Source organism: Psammomys obesus, unplaced genomic scaffold (assembly GCF_907164565.1).
Source record: "Psammomys obesus unplaced genomic scaffold, mPsaObe1.curated_primary_1811, whole genome shotgun sequence".
In the NCBI taxonomy this organism is placed as follows: domain Eukaryota; kingdom Metazoa; phylum Chordata; class Mammalia; order Rodentia; family Muridae; genus Psammomys; species Psammomys obesus.
The window spans coordinates 2,322,339-2,343,506 of NW_026596131.1; the positions used below are offsets into that span (position 1 = coordinate 2,322,339).

The following is a 21,168-nucleotide window of genomic DNA, read 5'->3' on the forward strand; positions in this document are numbered from 1 at the left end:
TTTTTTTTTTTTTTTTTTTTTTTTTTTTCAAGACAGGGTTTCTCAGTGTAGCCCCGCTGTCCTGGACTCCCTTTGTAGACCAGGCTGGCCTTGAACGCACACAGATCTGCCAGCCCCTGCCTCCTGTGTATCACCTCCTGTGCACATGCATGTGCATGCTTGTTGTGCATGCTATGGCCCACATGTAGTGGTCAGAGAACATCTTGGGAGAGTTGCATGCATTCTGGGGATCAAATTCAGATCATCAAGCCTGACAAGAACCTTTACCCACTGAGCATCCCCCTGGTCCGAGCAATGGCTTTACTGACCCTGAGGTCAAGCCTTTGTTTTATATTTCAGGGCTAATTTTGGCATTGCTAGGGATCCACGCAAAAGGATTTGGAACGCATGCTTTCTTTCCAGTATGACAGTAAACAACATTCTTCTCTCTTGGTCCTCTGATTCATCACAAGTCCTCTTACCCAAGGAGAGGACTATAATGGTTTGGATCATAAATGTGCATCGAAAGTCCCACGGTACAGACACATAGCCAGTGGTACTATAGGTAGATGATGGAAAGCCAGAGAGGGAAGCGAGGCCACTGAGGGTGTGTCTTTGAGATATTAGGATCCCTATCCCTCCTACTGTCAGCTCCCTGGCCACTATGAGGTAAGCAGCTTTGCTTCCCCACAGGTTGCCTCCCCTAAGCAAGAGGACAAAGTCCAGGAGCTGAAACTGACCCCGAGTCATCTCTTCCTTGAAGTTTATTATCTTAGCTCTTTTGTCACAGTGATAGAAAGCTGACTAAAACAGGAAAGGGCTCACTAATAACATTTGGCTCAAGTCAGCTGGGTGCGGTGGCACACACATTCAATCCCTGCACTCAGAGGTCGAGGCAAGCAGATCTGAGTTCAAGGACAGTCTGGCCTATACAGTGAGTTCTAGGCCACTCAGCACTACACAGTGAAACCCTGTCTCAATAAAACAAAATTAAGCCAGGAGGTGGTGGTGTACACCTTTAACCCCAGAACTCAGGAGGCAGACACAGGCAGATCTCTTGAGTTTGAGGCCAACCTGGTCTACAGAGCCAGTTCCAAGATAGCCAAGGCTTTACAGAGAAACCCGTCTCAGGCTGGAGAGACGGCTCAGAGGTTAAGAACACTGGCGGTTCTTCCAAAAGTTCGGAGTTCAATTCCCAGCAACCACATGGTGGCTCACAACCATCTATAGTAAAACACGGTGCCCTCTTCCAACGCAGGGGCACACATGCAGGCAAAATGCTGTACAAATAATATTAAAAAAAACTTGTCTCAAAAAAGTAATCAAAAACCAAAATCAAACAAACAACAACAAAAATGTGCAGGTGGTGTGTGCCAGTTTTCCCAGCACTCGGGAGGCTGAGATAAGAGAATCATGTGTTTGACTGTGGCCAGCTTGGGCTATAGAGTTGAGACCCTTTCTGAAGCAGAACAATCAGGACTTCAGAATATAAAACATTTTAAAAGTGGTAAGTGGTAACTATAAAGGAATATTTAAGATTAAGGTTTTGAAGGAAAACAATTTTAGTGCTAACTTTTAATAAGAGAACTTTCCTTTGCGTACACATATTCTCATAAGACAACTCCAAAAAAGTCAAGGCGGCACTCTCAGATTTTGTCAATCAGTTTAATATGTTATAGGTAGTTCATATGAATGCTTAAATTACAAAATTAGCTGCCACGGTCCAAATGTATGGGACTTTAAGAAAGCTTATATTACTCAAAAGATAACTAAGCACATAAATTTTGATTCTAAATATTTTAAAGATTTGTATAACAATGTTAAGTCTAGAATCATATGGTCTTAAAGTCATTCAATTTTGTGTTATTTTTAATAACTTAAATTTGTGAACTGTTAAAAAGCATTACACTTGTATATCCCAGTGCATACATTTCTATTAACCTAGACAAAGCCATGTGAAAAACTCCATATAATTTTCAAGGCAACAGCACACACTGTTTTCACCGTAACTCACTGTTACTGCGTCAGAACACAGAGAACATCAACAAAAACCCACCACCCACTCCCAACAGAAAACCAACCCTTCCCAACCCGAACAAAAACTACCTGGTACAAGCAGTGACTTAAAAAATGCTTTCTCAGTAGGAAGCATTTATAAAATGCAGAGATCTCAACAAGCCAAATGCTTATGCAGATGGAGGGGCCTCTCCCCTCATGAGGCAGACAGCTCCGAATCGCCTAAGAAAGCTCACCTTTTAAAAGCATATTTGTACATATTGATGGTGACTTGTTTCAAAAAAGTACATACCGGCCTGTGGACTCGGTAAAAGCAAATGGAGAAGCAAAGGCACACTCACACGGCAGAGACCAGCTTCTCCATGAACACTTATCAGGCTGCAGCAACCAAGAAAACCATTGTGACCTCACAGAGACCAGTGATCTGAATGCTGCTGACCTGAGTTAGGTGAAGCAGTTCATGTTTTCATGCATTTCTTACTCAGGAAAAATAAACATACGACGACTTCAAATTGCACTCACGTTGTCATTGGCTCGTGTATCAGGCAAGGAGAAACTGCTCCTGTACTACCTACCGCTAGAATCTTCCATGAACTTGTAGTATTCCAACACCTAGATTTGCTCCTATAATAATATCGTCAGCACCACCCACACACAAAATACACACTGTACTATGTTCTAGGCCTCTGAAATTCATCATCACATACAGTGGTCTAGATTCCATTTTTTCACAAGTTTAATGTGGGACACGGGAAACAAGCAATGTTTATTGTGCAATTCCAATAGATATGCTTGGAATCTTGGTTTACAGTTAGTCTCCATAGTTATTTCAATTTCCCAGTTTAAACCAAAAGCAACAACCTATCTAGAAATTTCATGATCGTTCTTCAAACACCAAAGTAAAGCATTGATGATTCAGGTTATAATTTAAAAATATTTTAAGACGACACATATTTTGTAACCATTCCTCTTATAATCAAAATAATTTGATTATCTGCAAGGAGATAACTGAAAGAACTCTTCCAATGTATCTAGAACCGCTGCAGAACTCCAAACCAACAGGAAAGGAGAGGATGAAATAAGGATTTCTCAGTCACTAGAAATATGTGAACTTCAAGGGGAGAAATGGACTCGTGCTTTTCAGGTGGCAAGGACCGAGACCACTGGGATGGCTTTACATGGCTTTCACTTTGATTTGTTTCATTTTCATTTGCTTCTTCTCTAACTTCTTTTGTTCTCTCCTCAAAGCAGCTTCCTGTGGAAACAGGGAAGGGGGGAGAGAAAGATCCAAATTAAGATCTAAGCATATACTGAAAATAATCTAGGAACAGGAGACCTGGCTTGGTGGTTAGAGCTCATGATGCTCTTACAGAAGACCTAAGTTCTGTTCAAAGCACATGGCAGGCGATTTACAACTGCCTTTAACTCCAGCTCCAAGAGATGTGATGCTTCTGGACACTTCTACTCACCCATATTAGCATGGGGCGTGGGGATAGAGGGAAGTTTGAAATAGGGTCTTCTTTATATAGCCCTGGTTGTCCTGGAACTCACTATGTAGACTAGGCTGGCCTTGAACTGACAGAGATATGCTTGCCTCTACCTCCCTAGAATTAAAGGTGTGTTCCACTATGCCTAGCCTTTCATTCAAAATCTTAGTCTTACAACACACAGAACATTCTCGAATATACTTATAAAAATAATTGCAAGCCAGGCATGATAACACACACCAATCCCAGCATTTGGAAGTCTAAGGCAGAAGGACTGCACTTTGAGGCCAACCTTGGCTACATAGTTAGTTACAGGCCAATCTGTGCCATAAGACACTGCGTCAAAAAACAAAACAAAAACATTGCCAATTCATATGTTGGCAAATAAAAATTAACACGAAACAAGGCAAAGACAATAAAATGTTAAGGTAAGGTCTCATTACTTAGCTATTGTTAGCTAAGTAATTGGTATTATGACCAGACATGGGGACTAAGAGATAGCTTGCTGTTCCTCTGGAGGATTGAGTTTGGGTCCTAGCACCCATGTAGCACACAACCACCTGTAACTCCAGCTTCAAGGGAATCCCACACCATCTTTGGACATTTCTCATGCATAAATCCACAAGCAGACACATTATTAAAACTAAAAACACTATAGAGATGGCTCAGTGGTTAAGAGCACCTGATACACTTGCAGAAGACCTAGGTTTTGCTCCCAGCACCTATATGGTGGCTCAAAACCATCTCTAACTCCAGTTCCTGGGGATCCAATGCCCTCTTCTGGCCTCCACCACCACCAGAAGATGGTGTACACATACACATAGTTGTATGCAAAGCACATACAAATAAATCTTGCTGTTTTTGTTTTTTGAGACAGGGTTTCTATGTGTAGCCTTGGCTATCCCGGAACTTGCTCTGTAGACCAGGCTGGCCTCAAACTTAGAAGGATCTGCCTGCCTGTCTCAAATGCTGGGCACCACCAGTGCCCAGCAACACAGACAAATCTAAAAACCTCTTCATAAAAGCCAGAAATTAACCATAACTCTCTTTGTTTTGTTTTGTCTCCCATTAAGTTTACTGGATCTTTTCAAAGTCCTCAGGACAATACTATAAACTAGTTGTTAAAAAAAAAAAAAAAAGTTTCCATAAGAAGCGTACCATTTGACTCAGGCTAGGTTCTGGGTCCTTTTCCTTCAAGCCACTGTAGTCTCAAACCACAAAAATTCTGTGAAGAGAATTTTCTTCACAGAAAAATTAAAGACACTACCTATTGATTTTTTTTAAAGATTTATTAATTTTTTATTCAGTATTCGGCCTGCACATGTGCCTGTAGGCCAGAAGAGGGAGCCAGATCACACTAGAGATGGTTATGAGACACCCTGGGTTGCTGGGAATTGAACCTTTGGAAGAATAGCCAGTGTTCCTAAACTCTAAGCCATCTTTCTAGCCCCATTGGTAGTTCTTAATGCAAAATTTCCATGTTTATACACTAAAAGGTCAATTTTATTTACGAAGATGGCATTAAAAACAGCTAAATTTTTAGGCTGAACATAGTCATTAAGGGCTAGAGAGATGGCTCAGTCAGTCAATAAACTGCATGTTTTTGTAAGCATGAAGACTCTATATCCCTAAGAGCCGGTGTAAAAAGTCTGGTGTGGTAGCAGGCACCTGCAATCTCAATGCTGAGGATGACACTGGCCAGGCAGCCTAGAGAGATACTGTTCCTTCCCCCCAACCCCTAAAAGAGTGGGGCTGGGAATTATAGCTCAGTGGCAAAGCACTTACCTAGCATGTGTAAGGCCTGAGTTTAATTCCCAGCATCTCTCACACAAAAATGGACACCTTCAAACGTCACTTGGGTTTGTCCTCTGAACAAACACACGTGGGTGTATCTCTCTCCACCACCACCCCTGCCCTGTTCGTCCATCCCTCCAGGCAAAATCAAGAAAGCATGAGGAAGAGGAGCAGCATGAGGCTTCCTGAGCACCTCGCATGGCAGCATTAGGCACCGGCTGCTGGCATCTACAGCCACACAGCAGCAACTCACATTCCTTGGCAGGGACCTGCCTTACTTTGAAGAATGTTATTCAAGCCTCAAAATTATTCTCAATTAAGTTCACATCTTCTAGAACTTTGTTCTCTTTTCACTCTCACAGTTTACACTTGGACTTTGGCGTCTTATTTCACAAAGTATGACAATATACTGAATTTTTTAAGCGTAATATACATTGCCCAAGAATCTCAAGTTTGGAATAACAGTTATGTAAGAAACAGAAACCAACAACAAAAGCTGCAGAAATACTATAATTCACTAATTCTATATCAAATCCTAATTTTAAATCACAATTTATTTAAAATATAAAGTGTATATGCTGGCTTCTTTAAAAACCCGATTCTCTTTCTAATTGTTCGATCTAAAATGGAATTGTACTAGAAAAGAGGGTAATTTAGCCATTTTCCAGGTGCAAACTCAACCTAGTGTGGAATAAAGTGCTGTCAAATGACAACATAGCCAAAACATGGAAAAATGTTAAACTTTTAGCTGTGTGCATTTCTACACAGGATTATCACAGCAGACAGTATAATACAAATAGGAACCTGGATAACTAAAAACAAAACAAAACAAAACAAAACAAAACAAAACAGTACTTTTGGGGAAATCACACAAAGCCTCAAACTAGACAAAGAAGTAGAGGCAAGCCAGGGACGCTGAGCGCAGAAGGGTCTGCCCCAGAGAGGAGCACGCCAACTGGTTACCACACCAAATGCCTGAAAACACGCCTGCAAGTAACATCATGCAGCCTGAGCAGGCTGCATTAAATCCTCAGACACACGCATACATGCAACACAAACACACACACACCACATAACAAAAGCAACACAGAAAGAGGCCACAAATTTGAAAGACAGCTGAAGGGAGGTAGAGACATGGGAGGTTTGGGAGGGAGGAAAAAGGAAAAGTGACATAATCATATTATATCCTCAAAACACAAAAACCATAGAATAAAAAAGCCCCGGCCTTGGGGAGAGCCTCACCTCCAGCCTGCGCTGCTTCTCAGGGTCCTCCTCATTCATGATCCGCTCCTTCTCGGCTCTTTTCTTCTCCTCACGCCGGGACTGTGCAGCCTCCTGTCTCTGCACATGTGTCAGCTTCAAAAAGTTCTCTTCCACTCGGGCACGGTTCTTATCTGCTTTTTGTTTACCCTCCCCAGGAAATAAAGTCTTCATAAGAAACCCCTTTCCATCCCACAGGAGAAAACCCCACTTAGCCTTCTTTGGGAAAACTACTCCCTTTTGGCACTTTCAAGTCAACTAGTGAAGACTCAGTCACAGCAGTTACTGACAGCTGTTGCCCGCGGGCAGAGAGCAACAGTAAAACGTGCCAGTTTGTAAGAAAGGCTTAGGGACTTACTTCTCTGTTGAGTCGGAACTTTTTGGCTTTATCGATAGAATAAATCACCATATTCATCAGGGGTAGCAAAGCTTCCATATCCTTTGGGTACGTGTTACCTGAGCCAGGTACTGGAAAACAAAGCCATTTTCCTACTGAGTAATGGCAGCATTAACACTTCTCGGTTGGCAGTTTTTCTTCATGCTAACAGACTAGCTCCTTGGAGGAGGAACCCAGACATCAACAAGGAGGAATGAGGATGAGGTTAGTGATGCTGTAGTTTTAAAGCTATTGTTTCAGAAGGAAAAACAATTTCAAAAACATTTCAGAGGAAACCAAGAACAAGACAGACAGGACCCAGAACACTCACCATTAAATGTAAACAGTAGTGTCCTCTTAGTGTCAGGCAGCTTTAAAGGCTGACCTTCCCTGTCACAAAAGAGAAGTCTGTTAAAAAAGAATGGCAGAAAGGCGCTTCCCAGGCATACAAGTCACTCATCTGTCTCAGGTGGGCAAAGACCTGCAAAGGGCACTGCGTGTACTCTGCACCACCACGCCAATGGCAACCAGAGAGCCTGAGGAGCTTTTAGGCCATCTTGACCATTTGGTGCTATATTTCAACCCTTCCAGTAATGCTTCCAGTAGGCAAGATATATTCCCTCTCACCGAGGGGTCCCAAAAGATGCCTACGCTTAAGTATGAAGCCATATTTTAAATACTTTTGCTTTTGTTTTAATTTCTAAATTTACATTTATTTTGGCCTGCATGTATGTGTGTACGTAGTGTCCATGGAGGCCCAAAAAGATGTCAAATCTCCTCTGACTTTTAGCCTCCACGAGGGAGCTTGCAATCAAGCTGGTCCCTGGTTTTCGTCTGAGCAATACACTCTTAACCATTGAGTCATCTCTCCAATCCCCAATTTTCAGTCTTTTTTTGTGGTCATTTATTCTCTAAAAGCTGAGGCATACAGTTTAACAATTACTTAGTAGCACTTACATTGTCTCAGGTATTACAAGAATCTAAAGATGGTTTCCTGTGGAAAAGGCTATATATGTTACACGCAAATACTACATTACTTTACCTAGGAGACTCAAGTATCCTGAGAATTTGGTAGAGTGGGGATTGTCCAACCAACAATCCCTCATAGATTTGGATTGTCATTACAAATTTTGACTATCAAACAATCTACTGCCCTACCCCCAACAAAAGACTTAATAAAAGCTTTAATGCAATACTTTGTCCCTGGTGTTACCACGTTTAGCAGGTCAAGGATGATGCAACATCATCTAGAAGCGTAAGAACCTGAGAAATCTCCACACACAACTGAAATCTAGAAATTTTGTTGCTGCTACTCTTATTTTGGTATTGGGAAATGAATCTATAGTTCCCAGAATATATGTTACTAAGAGTCTCACTGTGTCCCTAGCTGGCCTAAAACTCATTATATAAGCCAGGCTGGACTGAGCGATCTCTCTGTTCCTGCCTCTGAAAGCTGAGATCAAATGCCTACACCACTATGCCTGGTCTAGGATGGCTTTTAATTGTACCCAACCCCACAGCCATGACAGTAGCCTGCAACTAACAATCAGGTCAGATCCAATTCTCTATCAGAAGTATATTTAGTTGTGCTTGCCAGACTTCCTGCAAATTCAATGAACAAATCTAAGCCCAAACCCTGAGGCAATGTACACCTGAACAACACTGGTATAAAATCAGAAACTATGGGTATTGAAGTAATGTAACACATACCCAGTTATTCAAAAAGTGAAGGGGGAAGTGGCATTAAGTATAAAATACACACATTTACAATCAGAGTCAAAGATCACAAATTTAGAAACCGCAAAGGTATACCAGCTGCAATTTCTTAGCACCAGCCTTCCCCCTGAGCCTCCTGGGTCAGTGACGCAAGCATGCAGGGTGGGGAGGCTTGCCGGTCACTTCCCATGATGCACTTAGTGAGGGGGTACTCATTACCAACTTCACCTTTTCACTTGGTAAGAAAACTGCAGAGGTGCCTTGTGCAGTTCCAACATAAAACTAATATGGAAAACGAATTTTAATACTTTGATTTCATACGTACTCTTGCATAATCTTTGGACCAGAGAACTGGTCTGAAAAATGAACAGATTCAATCTTGTCAGCATAGTGTGTAAGAAAGTGAACCATCTGAAAAGAAAGAAAGAATATTAACTAGAGTGTAGTCCATTTCCCAGTTTTCATAGATATTCACCTTTTAATCCCTACTTTCATAAAATATCAGACTAAAATAGGCTTTTCTTAAAAAAATATAAATAACAAATAAAAAAGTTATCTAGTGAAGCCCTCTCCTTCAGCTTAAGAGAAATGGTTGTCTGCAGCTTAGCAGACTCCAGCCTTAGCCTCACATGACAGGATCACAGTGCCCACCGTGTGCCCATCCTTACCCTTACAAACTCAAACTCAAGAATGACTCAGAGAGGCAGAGGCAGGCGGATCTCCCTTAGTTCAAGGCCAGCCTGGTCTACAAAGCAAGTCCAGAACAGCCAAAGCTACAAAGAGAAACTCTGTCTCAAGAAAAAAAAAAAAAAAAGAATGACTAAAAGACACTGAAGGATTAAATCTGTAATCTTTATAATCTTAAAAATAAATAACCAAAAAACTTGAAAGTTGGCTTGGAGTGGTGGCACACACCTTTAATTTTAGCATCTGGGGGACAGAGGCAGGTGGACCTCTTTGAGTTCCTGGCCAGGAACACATAATGAGTAACTGTATCTCAAAAGACAAAACAAAAATCTTGAAAGCTTGAATTGAAAGTCATTAGTTCTTTTGGAGAGGTGTGTGTGTGTGTGTGTGTGTGTGTGTGAGAAAGCTTGAATTGAAAGTCATTAGTTCTTTTGGAGAGAGGTGTGTGTGTGTGTGTATACTCTGTGCATGTGGGGAAGGCAAGAGAGAGTCATAGCCCTCAAAACTGGGGTTATGGGATACTCAACTTATAAAGCAGATGCTAGGATACAAGCTACCGACCTTTTGCTTGCACAGTGCTCTTCACTGCCAGCTATCTCCTGGACTGACAGCCCTCTGACAGGCTATCTGTCAGTGTGAAGAAGGAGCACACATGTAACTACTGTATGGCACCAGAGAAGACCTGTCCCAGCTGCAGAGAGACCGCCCTTTCAACATGAGAGATGGCCACTGCCTCATCAGGATGGCATTGCTCGCCTACTATTTCTACTACAATCAGCAGCCGTGTTCACCCAGTTGATCCCTATCAGTTAGATGACTATAAATATCACAGAAAATGTGTCATGAATGATTTATAGTCACAGATTATTTACCAATGTTTCAAAAGGGTAAAATAAAATTTAGTATTCATTTTTAATTATTTACATTTTTGAAGACAGCGTCTCTCGCTGTACCACCTTGCTTCAGCCTCTAGGGTAGCTGCCATTACAGGTGTACACGACTCCAAACAGTCTTTTATTGTATTTACCTTTGTGTCCATCATTCCCTCTGTGACTTCTCCCATTTCTGACAGAATGGCCAAAGAGTCTGGCAGTCCATACTTTGCTCCAGACTTAGGTTTATCACTACAAAATTCACTCTGAAAGAAGAGAGTGAAAACATAAAACAATTATTTTATTATACACTTTTTTCCAAAACACTAGGTTCAAAATTGAACCTATTTTGAAGTGGTACTTAACATCTGAGAGACAGAACTGTGCTGTCCTATAAAGCCGGACTTCTCTGTAATAAAGAGGCAGTTTCTACAGACATTTAAATTAGAGCAACTTGACATACCAGATCTTGCATCTCTTTCTGCAGTCGCACCAAAGCTTTGCGAGTGCCAACAGCAAACACATATGTGTCCATGTCCTCATCATTCATGGTTACTTTTATTTGCTTTAAAAACAAACAAAAAAGATAAAGCTCACTTGTTGAGTGATATGGTACGTAGATTTCTAAAAGGCTCCAAGAATCCAGCCTTCTGCTGCATCCGTTTTCCCCTTAAGTGTGGTTCATAATATAATGGCAGATGACCCCCAGTCGGTTAATTCAAATGAACAAAAAGGGGTACTGTTTTGGGTATAACACATAATCCTGCAAGTTATAAAAATAACTGGGCTGTAGCTGAAGCAGAGAATCTTTAATACAAAAGTGACCATCAAGGAAAAGGGCTGGGTTATGAGGACCTCCAGGACCTGAGTTAAGTCCTAGTTGGCAGGTAGCAAGAAAATAGGTACCTATAAACACAAAAAACTGAATTCTGACATAGGCCTGAATGAGTTTGTAAAGAGGGAAACACAAGACTGGCTCACACTGTTTCCAGCCTTGTGGACCTAAGCAGAGGAGCCAGCTAACCTACCCTGGATCACTCATGTACTGATACTGTGACATAATAAATGGTGTTAGGGTTTTCTTTTCAGTCTTTGTTTTTGAGAAAGGGTCTCAAAAACAATTTTTTTTTTTTTTAATTTTTCTGGGTATGGAAACTTATGCCTTTAATCCCAGCACTCAAGAGGCAGAGGAAGGCAGATTTCTGTGAGTTGTGGCCTGATCTACAGAGACTATTTCAAAACACCAACAGGAAAGGATTACTTCTATTCTAGGTGTATGGGTGTTTGCCTGCATGCCTGTCTGTGCACCACTGTATGCAGCACCCCAGAGCCTAGAAGAGAGTGTGGGATTCCCTGGAAGAGATGGCTAGGAGTTTGGTGTTGGTCTGGGAATCAAACCTGGGTACTCAGGAAGAGCAGGCAGCATCTCAACTGCTGAGCCATTTCTCCACCCCTGAATGGTGCTATTTGTTTATTTGTGTTTTCCAAGACAGGATTTCTCTGTGTAGCCCTGGATGTCCTGGATTCACTTTGTAGACTAGAGCGGCCTTGAACTCACAGAGATCTATCCACCTTCGCCACTCTGAGTGCTGGGATCACAGGCATGCGCCACCATCCCCGGCAAATGGGCAGTTTTGTGGTAACTTGTAATGAAGAAACACAACACTAATAGAGGTTCATACTGCATAGTCAAGTACAAAAGTCAGCAATAAATAGGACCCAACTGACAGTGTGACACAAGAATTGTATCTGGGTTTTGTTCCAGGTTCCTGGCACACAGCAAAAGCCTTCAGTTCCAAACACAATCCAAAAATGGAATAGCTAAGAAAACAATTCCGTTTGTACCAAGAAAACCAGCAGGAATACATACCACTTGATCGCTCACTGGCCTCATCATCCGGGCCAGGACATTAAGCAAGTCTTGTCTCTTAAGGAACTGAAAAAAATGAGAGGAATTAGTCATTGTCTTGCAGCTTACACTTATAGAAGGGCCTCAGAGGGGGCTCAAATACTTCATTTGCCAACTAGTAGAAATATAATACTCAGACGTTATTTTAAATCAAACAAGGAGGAATGAAGCCTTGAATTTAGATTAGCAGTCACATAAAAAAAAAAAAGGGGAAGACACATGTGGGGCCAGACGTTCCCTACTCACCCTCAGCTGGATGAGCATGCCCTCACAGCACACTCGACCGGAACACCACAGGTTATAGATGTGCTCATTCTCCTGATTCAGCTTCCCTGTGCTCGTGGCTTCTTTGTTAGTTCCATCATCCCCTAGGAGTAAAAGCACTGAAGCTGACTCACTAGACATTTGGAGCACTTTAGGATAGCAATGCTTTGCTATGGCACAGCATCTCCTTTGAAAGAGATTAAAGGATCGGCACTGTTGCTTTTACTTCAGTATTATGTTAGAGGTTTCATGCTGCAATAGATTTGATGTATAAATTTACCATCTGCTTCGTCCCACTTTAATTCATCTAGTTTTGAAGACATACTCAGTGTCATCTCTCAGCCAAACCATCTTCAGAACAAGATTTGTATATAAGGCCTGGATTTTCTGAATGGGCTTCATTAATTCCAATTACTTCTGACAGTAGAATTCAACAGCAGTTTCCACACATTTCAAATCACCAAAATCATTATTTTATACCAGCTTCAGGCAGACTACAGCCAACAACTCCCAAAGTTTCCTGTGCAAGATTACTGATTTCCACTGTTCCACCATTTTATGTTGCTATCCATTCATGTTTCTCTGTGAAGTTATGAGAGCAGAGAATGGGGTCTGCCACTGCTGCCAGTACGCAGGAGGCACCAAGACGGTGGGCATCAGGGATACAGGCCGGTTCTTTGTCATCTGCTAGGCCAAGTGTGCTGGATGCTGAGGGTTGCTGCACAGGCCAGTAGAGGTAGGACTTCTTTTTACTGTTAAAACTCTTTATTGTCTCCATAAAAAAAATTATGGACTCTGGCATGAAGAAGAGGGAGGGCAATGAGCCAAGGAATGCTTCTCCACCACCCCCAGCCCAAATTCCCTGATTAAATAACACCCTAAAAAACTATGGAACAGGGAATAGAGCATGGACTGGTAAACAGAATCTAGTAACACGGCTGTACTTTAACCCCTTGATAAGCTTTAACACCAGTCTCCTTACAAAAACCAGAAATTATATTCAATTAACAGTGTTGCAACAAAGCAATTAAGAAATGATGTGTGACTAAAAAATAAAAATAAATAAAAAAATAAAATGTGAGGCTTAATTTGGTGGTATATGCCTTTAATTTCAGCACTATGCAGGTAGACAGGAGAATGTCCATTAGTTTGAGCCTGACCTACAAAGCAAGTTCTAGGCTGGTCAGGGCTACATAACAGACCAGCAAGATGGCTCAGCTAGTGAACACACTAGCTACCAAGTCTGATGACCAGAATCCTGGGACCCACATGTGGAAAGAGAGAACTGGGTCCCATAAATTGTGTTCCCTGCTTATACTATCTGTCACAAGCAGTCCTACTCACTCCCAATAAATAAAATAATAAATTAATTTTTAAAACAATCAAAACAATGCATGTAAAATAAATACTACAATGTGTATGTACAGTAAGACGGACGGGTGCTTCTCACTAAAGAGATGAAACACTGAGCGAGTGTAAAGGGCGTCTAATCTCATAATCTGTACACAGCTGCCTACCCTGTGTGTTTCATCTGTGGAGCTAAAATCAAACAAATTATTTTATCAAACTACCTAAAATGCCAGTTTCTTGTTTCAATCAGAATTTTAACATCTTGTTTTTATACTGGCTGTATCCAAAGCTATTTATCTTTTATATTATATATTTAACTTACTTATGTATAAACCCAACAAAATGGGACCCTTGGAGAAAACAAGTGCATTGTAGTCAGCCTTCTGTGAAAGCATTTAGATATTTCTGCCGAGGGGAGGAACTGTTCTTACCAAACTGTTTCCAGGCAGGCCGCTGGTCTCACACTGGCTTAACTTACCCACTAAGGTAAAATTGCTCTCCAAAAGCTCTCTGTGAGAGTTAAACCAGGCCTGAGCGAGTCGGCTGTTTTTATTCTTCCCAATGATGTAGTTCATGATATAGGCCAGCAGACCGGTCACCATCAAAATTTCTAGGTAATAACTCTCCCAACTGTTCTGGAGGTGTGCAGGGACCTTAAGAAGGGAAAATCACATCCAGTGTTGGCTGAGATTGAACATGGAGTCTAAGTAACGGCTGAAAAACTGAGAAAGCTCATAGCTAGAAGTGGACTGTGGTGGTTTGAATAGGAATGGTCCCCACAGACACATGTTGAAATGCTTGGCTTATAGGGAGGGACACTGTTAGTATGTGTGGCTTTGTTGGAGGAAATGTGTGTGTGTGTACGTGCGTGTGCATGTGTGTGGAAGGGACGACTTTGAGGTCTACTATGTTCAAGCTACACCCAGACCCAGCGTAGCCTGCCGACTGTCGGCTCCTCCAGCGCCAGGCCACATCTGCCTGCTCATTGCCAGGTGTCCCACCAGGATGATAATAGACTAAACCTCTGAATCTGTTAACCAGCCCCAGTTAAATTGATAAGAGCTGTGTGTCTTGTCACAGCAATAAAAACTCTACGACATGAATTTTTTTATATAACCGTCGTGACTGGAGGGAGGTCTCAATGGTTAAAGCAGTGGCTGCTCTCGCAGAGGATGCAGGTGTGGTTCACAGCACCCACATGATAGCTCACACCATCTCCAGCTCCAATTCCAGGGGATCTGATGCTACCTCTGGCTTCCAAGAGCAACAGGTATGCACATGGCGCACTAACATGCATACAGAAAAAATAAAATAAAATCTAAACAACAAAAAAGTGACACTTCAGGAAATATGCCCATTTTAATCTTCTAGCTCAGCTTTTTATTTATTTCTTTTGATTTGTTTTTTATGAGACGGAATTCTATAGCCCTAGTTAGCTATCTCAAAATTTAATTTGTATATCAGTGAACCCAGCACTCAAGAGATCTGCTTGCCTATGCCTCCAGAGTACTGAGACTAAAGCTGTGGCTACCAGCTCCAGGTCAGCTTTTTAAAGACTCTTTAAGAAAACTCATAGCTATAAAAAATTAAAAACAGTTTAGGTTGGCTTAAAAACAAGAAAGAAAAAAGAAAAGAAAAGAAAAGAAAAGAAAAGAAAAGAAAAGAAAAGAAAAAGTAAATGCATAGCTGGCCATGGTGTCACACACCTTTAGTCCCAGCCAGCCCAGTGCTTGAGAGGCAGAAGCAGCCAGATCTCTGTGAGGCTGAAGCCAGCCCAGTCTATAAAGTGAGTTCCAGGACAGCCAGAACAGTTAGACAGAGAAACCCTTTCTCAAACACAAACAAAAAGAAAGAAAGAGAGAGAAGGAAAGAAGGGAAGAAAGAAAGAAAGAAAGAAAGAAAGAAAGAAAGAAAGAAAGAAAGAAAGAAAGAGAAAGAAAGAAAGAAAGAAAGAAAGAAAGGAGAAGAAAGAAGGAAAGAAGGGAAGAAAGAAAAGAAAGAAAGAAAGGAAGGAAGGAAGGAAGGAAGGAAGGAAGGAAAGAAAGAAAAAAAAGAAAGAAGAAGGAAAGGAAGGAAGGAAGGAAGAAAGAAAGAAGAAAACAAAGAAAGAAGAAAACATAAAGGCAATCTAATATATCAGGCTTGCTTCTGAGAAACTCTCCGAAGTATGCCCCTATCCACTTACACTACTTGAATTAAGTAAGAGGGCTAGACTACAACATGAGAGTTGCTTCATAACAACGGATGTTTATCAGAATTCATGCTAAGCTCATTATTAGATTACACTATTATTCTAACACCCACTGTATGTCCTGGACTACAGTTATAGTATTAATGATGTATTGCTTACTTTGGAATTTAGAATCTTATATACTTACATCAACAATTGTTATTGGATCTTTATTTTTGCTGGAAGAGGTATCTGGTTTGTCTTCATAACCCTCAAATTCTTCATCATCATATGGCTCACTTTCAGTATCTCCCTCCTACAAAAACAAAACACAATCATGTTTAGAAATGATGCCAGCAGTTGTGTCTCATTTTGTGGGTAACATTTGTAGAGGAAAAGGTAACTAATAAGCAACAAGGACAGAACACAGATGTAAAATGCTTGTAGCAAAACACCAAACTTGGAGGTTTAAGTTCTAGAAAACTAACACACATAGTAATGACATTTAATAATGCATTTCATATTTGAAATTTGATAAGAGAGCTGGGCATGGTGGTAAGTTTATTAAATCCTAGCATTTAGGAGGAAGGCAGATCTCTGTGATTTTGAGGCCATTTTGGTCTACATAGCAAATTCCAGAATAGCCAGGAATACATAGTGAGACTCTGCGTCAAAGAAAGAAAGAAAAAAAGAAAGAAAGAAATTTTTCTCATAAAATAAACCTTGTCCTTGCTTCCTCAGTACACATAGAAAAACTATGTGTAAGATGAATGTTAATTAGTCTGACTATATTAATTTAATTCTTCAATGTACATACATAGTAAAACACATGGCAAAAAGAAAAACAAAACACATAGACCTTTTCTCAAAAACAAACAAAATGAGGTACTACACAGCATAAATAACTGTGACAAACTTCAAAGATGAGACAAAACCCCAAAACACTAAAAGAATAATACTACTTATTTAAAACCCAAAATTCTAAATTGCCACTCAAACATTATCTATTCTCAGTTTAGATCTTATCTATTCTAGTAACTACAGAAAACACAATGATTTATCAAGGTAAACATAGGAACACACCACAAAGTATTTGTAAGAGTTTAGCTATGTTATGGTGGCACATACCTTTAATCCCAGAAACAGAGAGGCATAGGCAGGCAGACTCTGGCCTGGTTTACAAAGCCAGGTCCAGGACACCCAGAGCTACAGAGCTTTGTCTTACAGAGAAAGTTTCAGAGAGAGAGAGAGAGAGAGAGAAATGAAAGTGCTCCAGCTATTGAACAAAAATGAAAATTCCAGAGAGCAAAAGTCTCCCTATATTTGGGTTTTTGTTTGAGAAAATCAGTAATAAATCTTCCATTCTCCTGAATTTCCCAATAAATTGACAATAAGCAGCCTTGGTAGAACTAAAGAGGCGGCTCATAAATTAGAGCACTTGCTGCTCTAGCAAAGGGCCTGTATTTGGTTCACAGAAGCACAGGGCTGCTCAGTTCCAAAGGACCCAGCACTCTCTTCTGGCCTTCAAGGGTACCAGGTGTGCACAAAATACATTCATACACATAAAAATAAGTCTTAAAACAATAACCCTACCTGAGTATCTGCATCTTCAAAATCTCCTTCTTGGTTTTCATCCTGCCCTTCCAACTCTACTGTGGTTTCATCTTCGTCATCTTCCGTGGTTATCACCCGCTGAGGAGATTCTGTAACAGCATCTTCCATGACATCCTCAAACTCGGCGAAATCATTATCATCATACTCTACCAAGTCTTCCTCATCCTCGAAATCATCAAACTTGGCTTCAGAGACACTCCCAAACACCAAAACAACAGCACAGAAAGCATAGAAGGCTCTCATTGCACCTTAAAAGTAAACTGTGAGAAAGTGTATGCTGAGTGAGCTACCATTCCACACACACAATTAACATACTTTGTAAAATTGTCAGTAATCTACAAGCCAGCTAGGGGTAGTGGTACAGACTTGTAATCCAAGTACTTGGGAGATGGAAAAAAAGATCAGAAGTCCAAGGCCAGCCTTGGCTATATACTGAGCTCAAGGCCAGACCAACCTATAGGCTGACCCTTAATTAAAAGCAAAACAATCTCACAAATGTCTCCTGCTTTTCGCTTACTCAATATTCTTGGATTCAGACAGCACTATGTAAAAGACAAAAACAAAACATAACAAAACAAAAAAACCAATGAGGTGAGGCCAAGAGGTATGGGGTTTATCCTGATCATTTTCAGCAGTTATCTGCAAAAATGAGGGTAAGTGCCAGGTGGTGGTGGCACAGGCCTTTAATCCCAGTACTTGGGAGGTAGAGGCAGGTGGATCTCTGAGTTCCAGGCTCTCTTGGTCTACAGAGTGGGTTCCAGGAAAGCCAAGGCTACACAGAAAAACTTGTCTTGAAAAACAAAAACAAAGAGAAGTTATTAATTTCTTTAGGTTCATCTCTCTAAAATCTTTTTCTTTACGTATTTCATAAGCTTTTTTTTTTCCATTAAAAAAGGTTCTTTTGAGAGAATCTTTCTAGGGGCTAGAGAGATGGCTCAGCAGAAGAGCACTGGCTGTTCCTCCAGAGGACCGGGGTTCAATTCCCAGCACCCACATGGCAAGTCACACTGTCTGTAACTCCAGCTCCAGGGAATCTGACACCCTCACAGACATGCATGCAGGCAAAACATCAATATGCATAAAATAAACAAGTGAATTATTTTAAAAACTTTCTAAAAGAACTAAGGAGTGTAGAGAAGTAATAATATCCAACTATTTATATGTAAATGATTACAAAATAATCCATAAATAAAAACACATGCAGCTTGACAGCACGTGGCTTGTAGCCATTCTTGTGACACGTAATAAGGTTGGCTTCATCCTCAGCACCAAAAAAACAAAGCCTTTTACTACCCATCAACTGTGCATGTGTGTATGCCCTCCAGACATGCTCTCCTGGACAAACATCACTATAATCATCACAAGTGTGTACAGAAAGAAGATGCAGATGTTAATCAATGCAACCACAAAATGACAAAATGGGCTAATAGCAATCATTTCTCATGAAATCTCAGAAGACAATGCAAAAAGAAATTCAACCAATAAAATCATTTATACTTTATTTTCAATTCTGCGCCTTCACTTAAACACCAGCCCTATATCTTTAGTTACAAAAAACAAAACAAAACAAAACAAAAAAAACCACGATTTTTTTTTAAGCATAGAACAGCCTAAAGGATAGATACGTGTGAGAGTATTATTAGTGACAGGGTACTGAGGATGTGTGAAAGGACTACTACTAATGATTAAACTAGGGTGTAACATCCAAACAGTATTTTCTCATTTATTAAAAATGTTCACAAAAGGGCTGGGCTGCTGAGACTGCTCAGTGGGTAAAGGCACTTGCCAACAAGCCTAAGGACCCGAGTCTTACCCTTGGGCTCCATAAAGTGGAAGGACAGAGCCAAGTTTTATAAGTTGTCTTCCGACCTCTACATGCACACAGTGGTATACCTCCCCCCTTTTCTGACCCAAATAAATACATTTTTAGAAGGTTACAAGGAAGGCTAGGGTATGTAACTCAATTTGGTAGAGTGCCTGGGTTAATACTAGCACCATATAAAATTGGGTGTGTGATGTAATCCTAACACTTGGGAGAATGAGGCAGAGGGACCAGACCAAAGTTCAAGGCCATCCTCCTCTACATAGTGAGTTCCAAGTCTGTTCAGGCTTCATGAGATCCTATCTCAAAAACTCCAAGGGGCTGGTGGGGTGGGGTCCATGCCCAGCACTCAGGAGTCAAAGGCAAGCAGCAGTGGGAATTCAAGGGCAGCCAGGACGACCTAGTGAGACCCTATACTTAAAAGGGGGTGAGAGGCAGGAGCAGGGTGCAGTGGCTGGATTCTGTAATCCCAGCACCAAGGAGCCTGAGTTCCACTGGCCTGCCAAGCTCTGTCCTACACAGTGAGTTTTAAACCAGCTGCAAGATTGAGCCACTATCTTAAAAAAAAAAAAAAAAAAAAAAAGTTTCTGCCTTAGTGTTTCCCCTTTCAAGTAGAAGTCACCTTGACTCCCAAAAGGTCTGGTCATTACAAACTGAATCTATGCTCAGAACATTCACAACACAGAAGTATTTCTAATGTAATTCATATAACCAGGCTCCCTCAAGGTTGTTTAGGTTAAAATTATCCAAGCCATTTGTGCATTGGCTTTCCTTTTAATAAGGCTCTGCTGCACCTGTCAACCCATTTCTCAAACTCACAACTCTCTGCCAGGTCACCCAGTCTCTAGAACTTCTGAAGCTAGAATTTCTTTAGACTAGAAACCAGGCCAGACAAAAGCATTAACGCCTGTCTTGATTATCGTTGGCAGTTTCCTTCAATAGTTTCTCGGCCACTGACTCCAGACTTAAAAACGAGTAAATGTGGCAATCACCGCTTGTCCTTTCAGCTCTTTATGGCGTTAGTCAAAACGATCAAATTTCTAGAAACGACGTAGACATTCCTGTCTCCTTACAAAGTGTTTCGCTACAAACACTTAGTTGTACGTTAGAAACCTTCTGCTAAGCGCTCTCTCGAAGCGGTTGCTTCTGTGAAACCTCTTGTGTCCAGTCTTAACTCCACCATGGAGAAACCTGGTATCTATGCTGCATTCTTTCGGCTATACACCAAAATTTTTCGCAGATTTTTGTGCTGCCGGTTGGAATTTGCTCAAAGCCACTAATACTACTCCAAACCCTCCTAAAGTCCAACAGAAAATGGCCAGGAAAGGCTAGACAGAGGTTTAACCTTTTTCTTTTCTTTTCTTTTCTTTTTTAATCCGGGAGAGGTAAGTTGCGGTATTGATGCATGTCCCCACGGGCCAGACTTAAAGGGTTGGTCTGGGGAGAAACAGCACCTGGCTCTGCGGCCAAGAAACTTAGTCACCGCTCGGCCTGGCCTGGCCACACCGACTTGGCATGTCACGGTCCGCTACCTACCTGCACCCGAGGTTGCGACCCGGCCGGGACTCCTGAAGGCCGCCACCTCCACCCAGCCTGCCTTTGTCTGGTTTCCGCCTTCAGGTCGCAAAGATATTTGCGGGCCGCGACGTCACTGAACAGCCCAGAACAGGTAGCTCGGTCACGGCCCCCCACTCTTCACGTAGCTGCAGCCGTCCGTTACGTAGAATGAGTACGGCTGGTCTGCGCCTGCGCGCAGCGTGGGGGCGGGGCGCGGCCTGCAGGACGCCCGCGCAAGGCTGCTGGGAAAATTACGTAACCCCGGCCGCCCCTGGGCTTCGTAGTGCCCTGGCGG

The 21,168-nt window shown here is 41.5% G+C and overlaps 1 protein-coding gene across 1 annotated transcript; it reads right to left on the minus strand.

Moving 5' to 3' along the window:
- Positions 1 to 1,630: 1,630 nt before the first annotated feature.
- Ccdc47 (coiled-coil domain containing 47) lies at positions 1,631 to 21,048 on the minus strand. Its single transcript, XM_055592290.1, has 13 exons — positions 20,853 to 21,048; positions 17,474 to 17,754; positions 16,089 to 16,196; positions 14,189 to 14,363; positions 12,343 to 12,464; positions 12,058 to 12,123; positions 10,651 to 10,752; positions 10,343 to 10,453; positions 8,954 to 9,039; positions 7,244 to 7,302; positions 6,895 to 7,004; positions 6,519 to 6,686; positions 1,631 to 3,250 (listed from the first exon to the last, which is right to left on the minus strand). The coding sequence occupies exons 2-13, from the start codon at positions 17,735 to 17,737 to the stop codon at positions 3,170 to 3,172; spliced, it is 1,452 nt and encodes a 483-aa protein (XP_055448265.1). The 5' UTR covers positions 17,738 to 17,754; positions 20,853 to 21,048; the 3' UTR covers positions 1,631 to 3,169.
- Positions 21,049 to 21,168: the final 120 nt, after the last annotated feature.

Bases quoted from the DNA above. Each gene is read 5' to 3' on its own strand.
- Ccdc47 (XM_055592290.1), bottom strand. From the start codon at position 17,737: ATGAGAGCCTTCTATGCTTTCTGTGCTGTTGTTTTGGTGTTTGGGAGT. The intron at 9,040-10,342 runs GTAAATACAATA...CTTTCTTTTCAG, and splicing joins AGGGAATGATGGACACAAAG to ATGGTTCACTTTCTTACACA. The intron at 7,005-7,243 runs GTGAGTGTTCTG...TTTGTTTTCCAG, and splicing joins ACTACTGTTTACATTTAATG to TACCTGGCTCAGGTAACACG.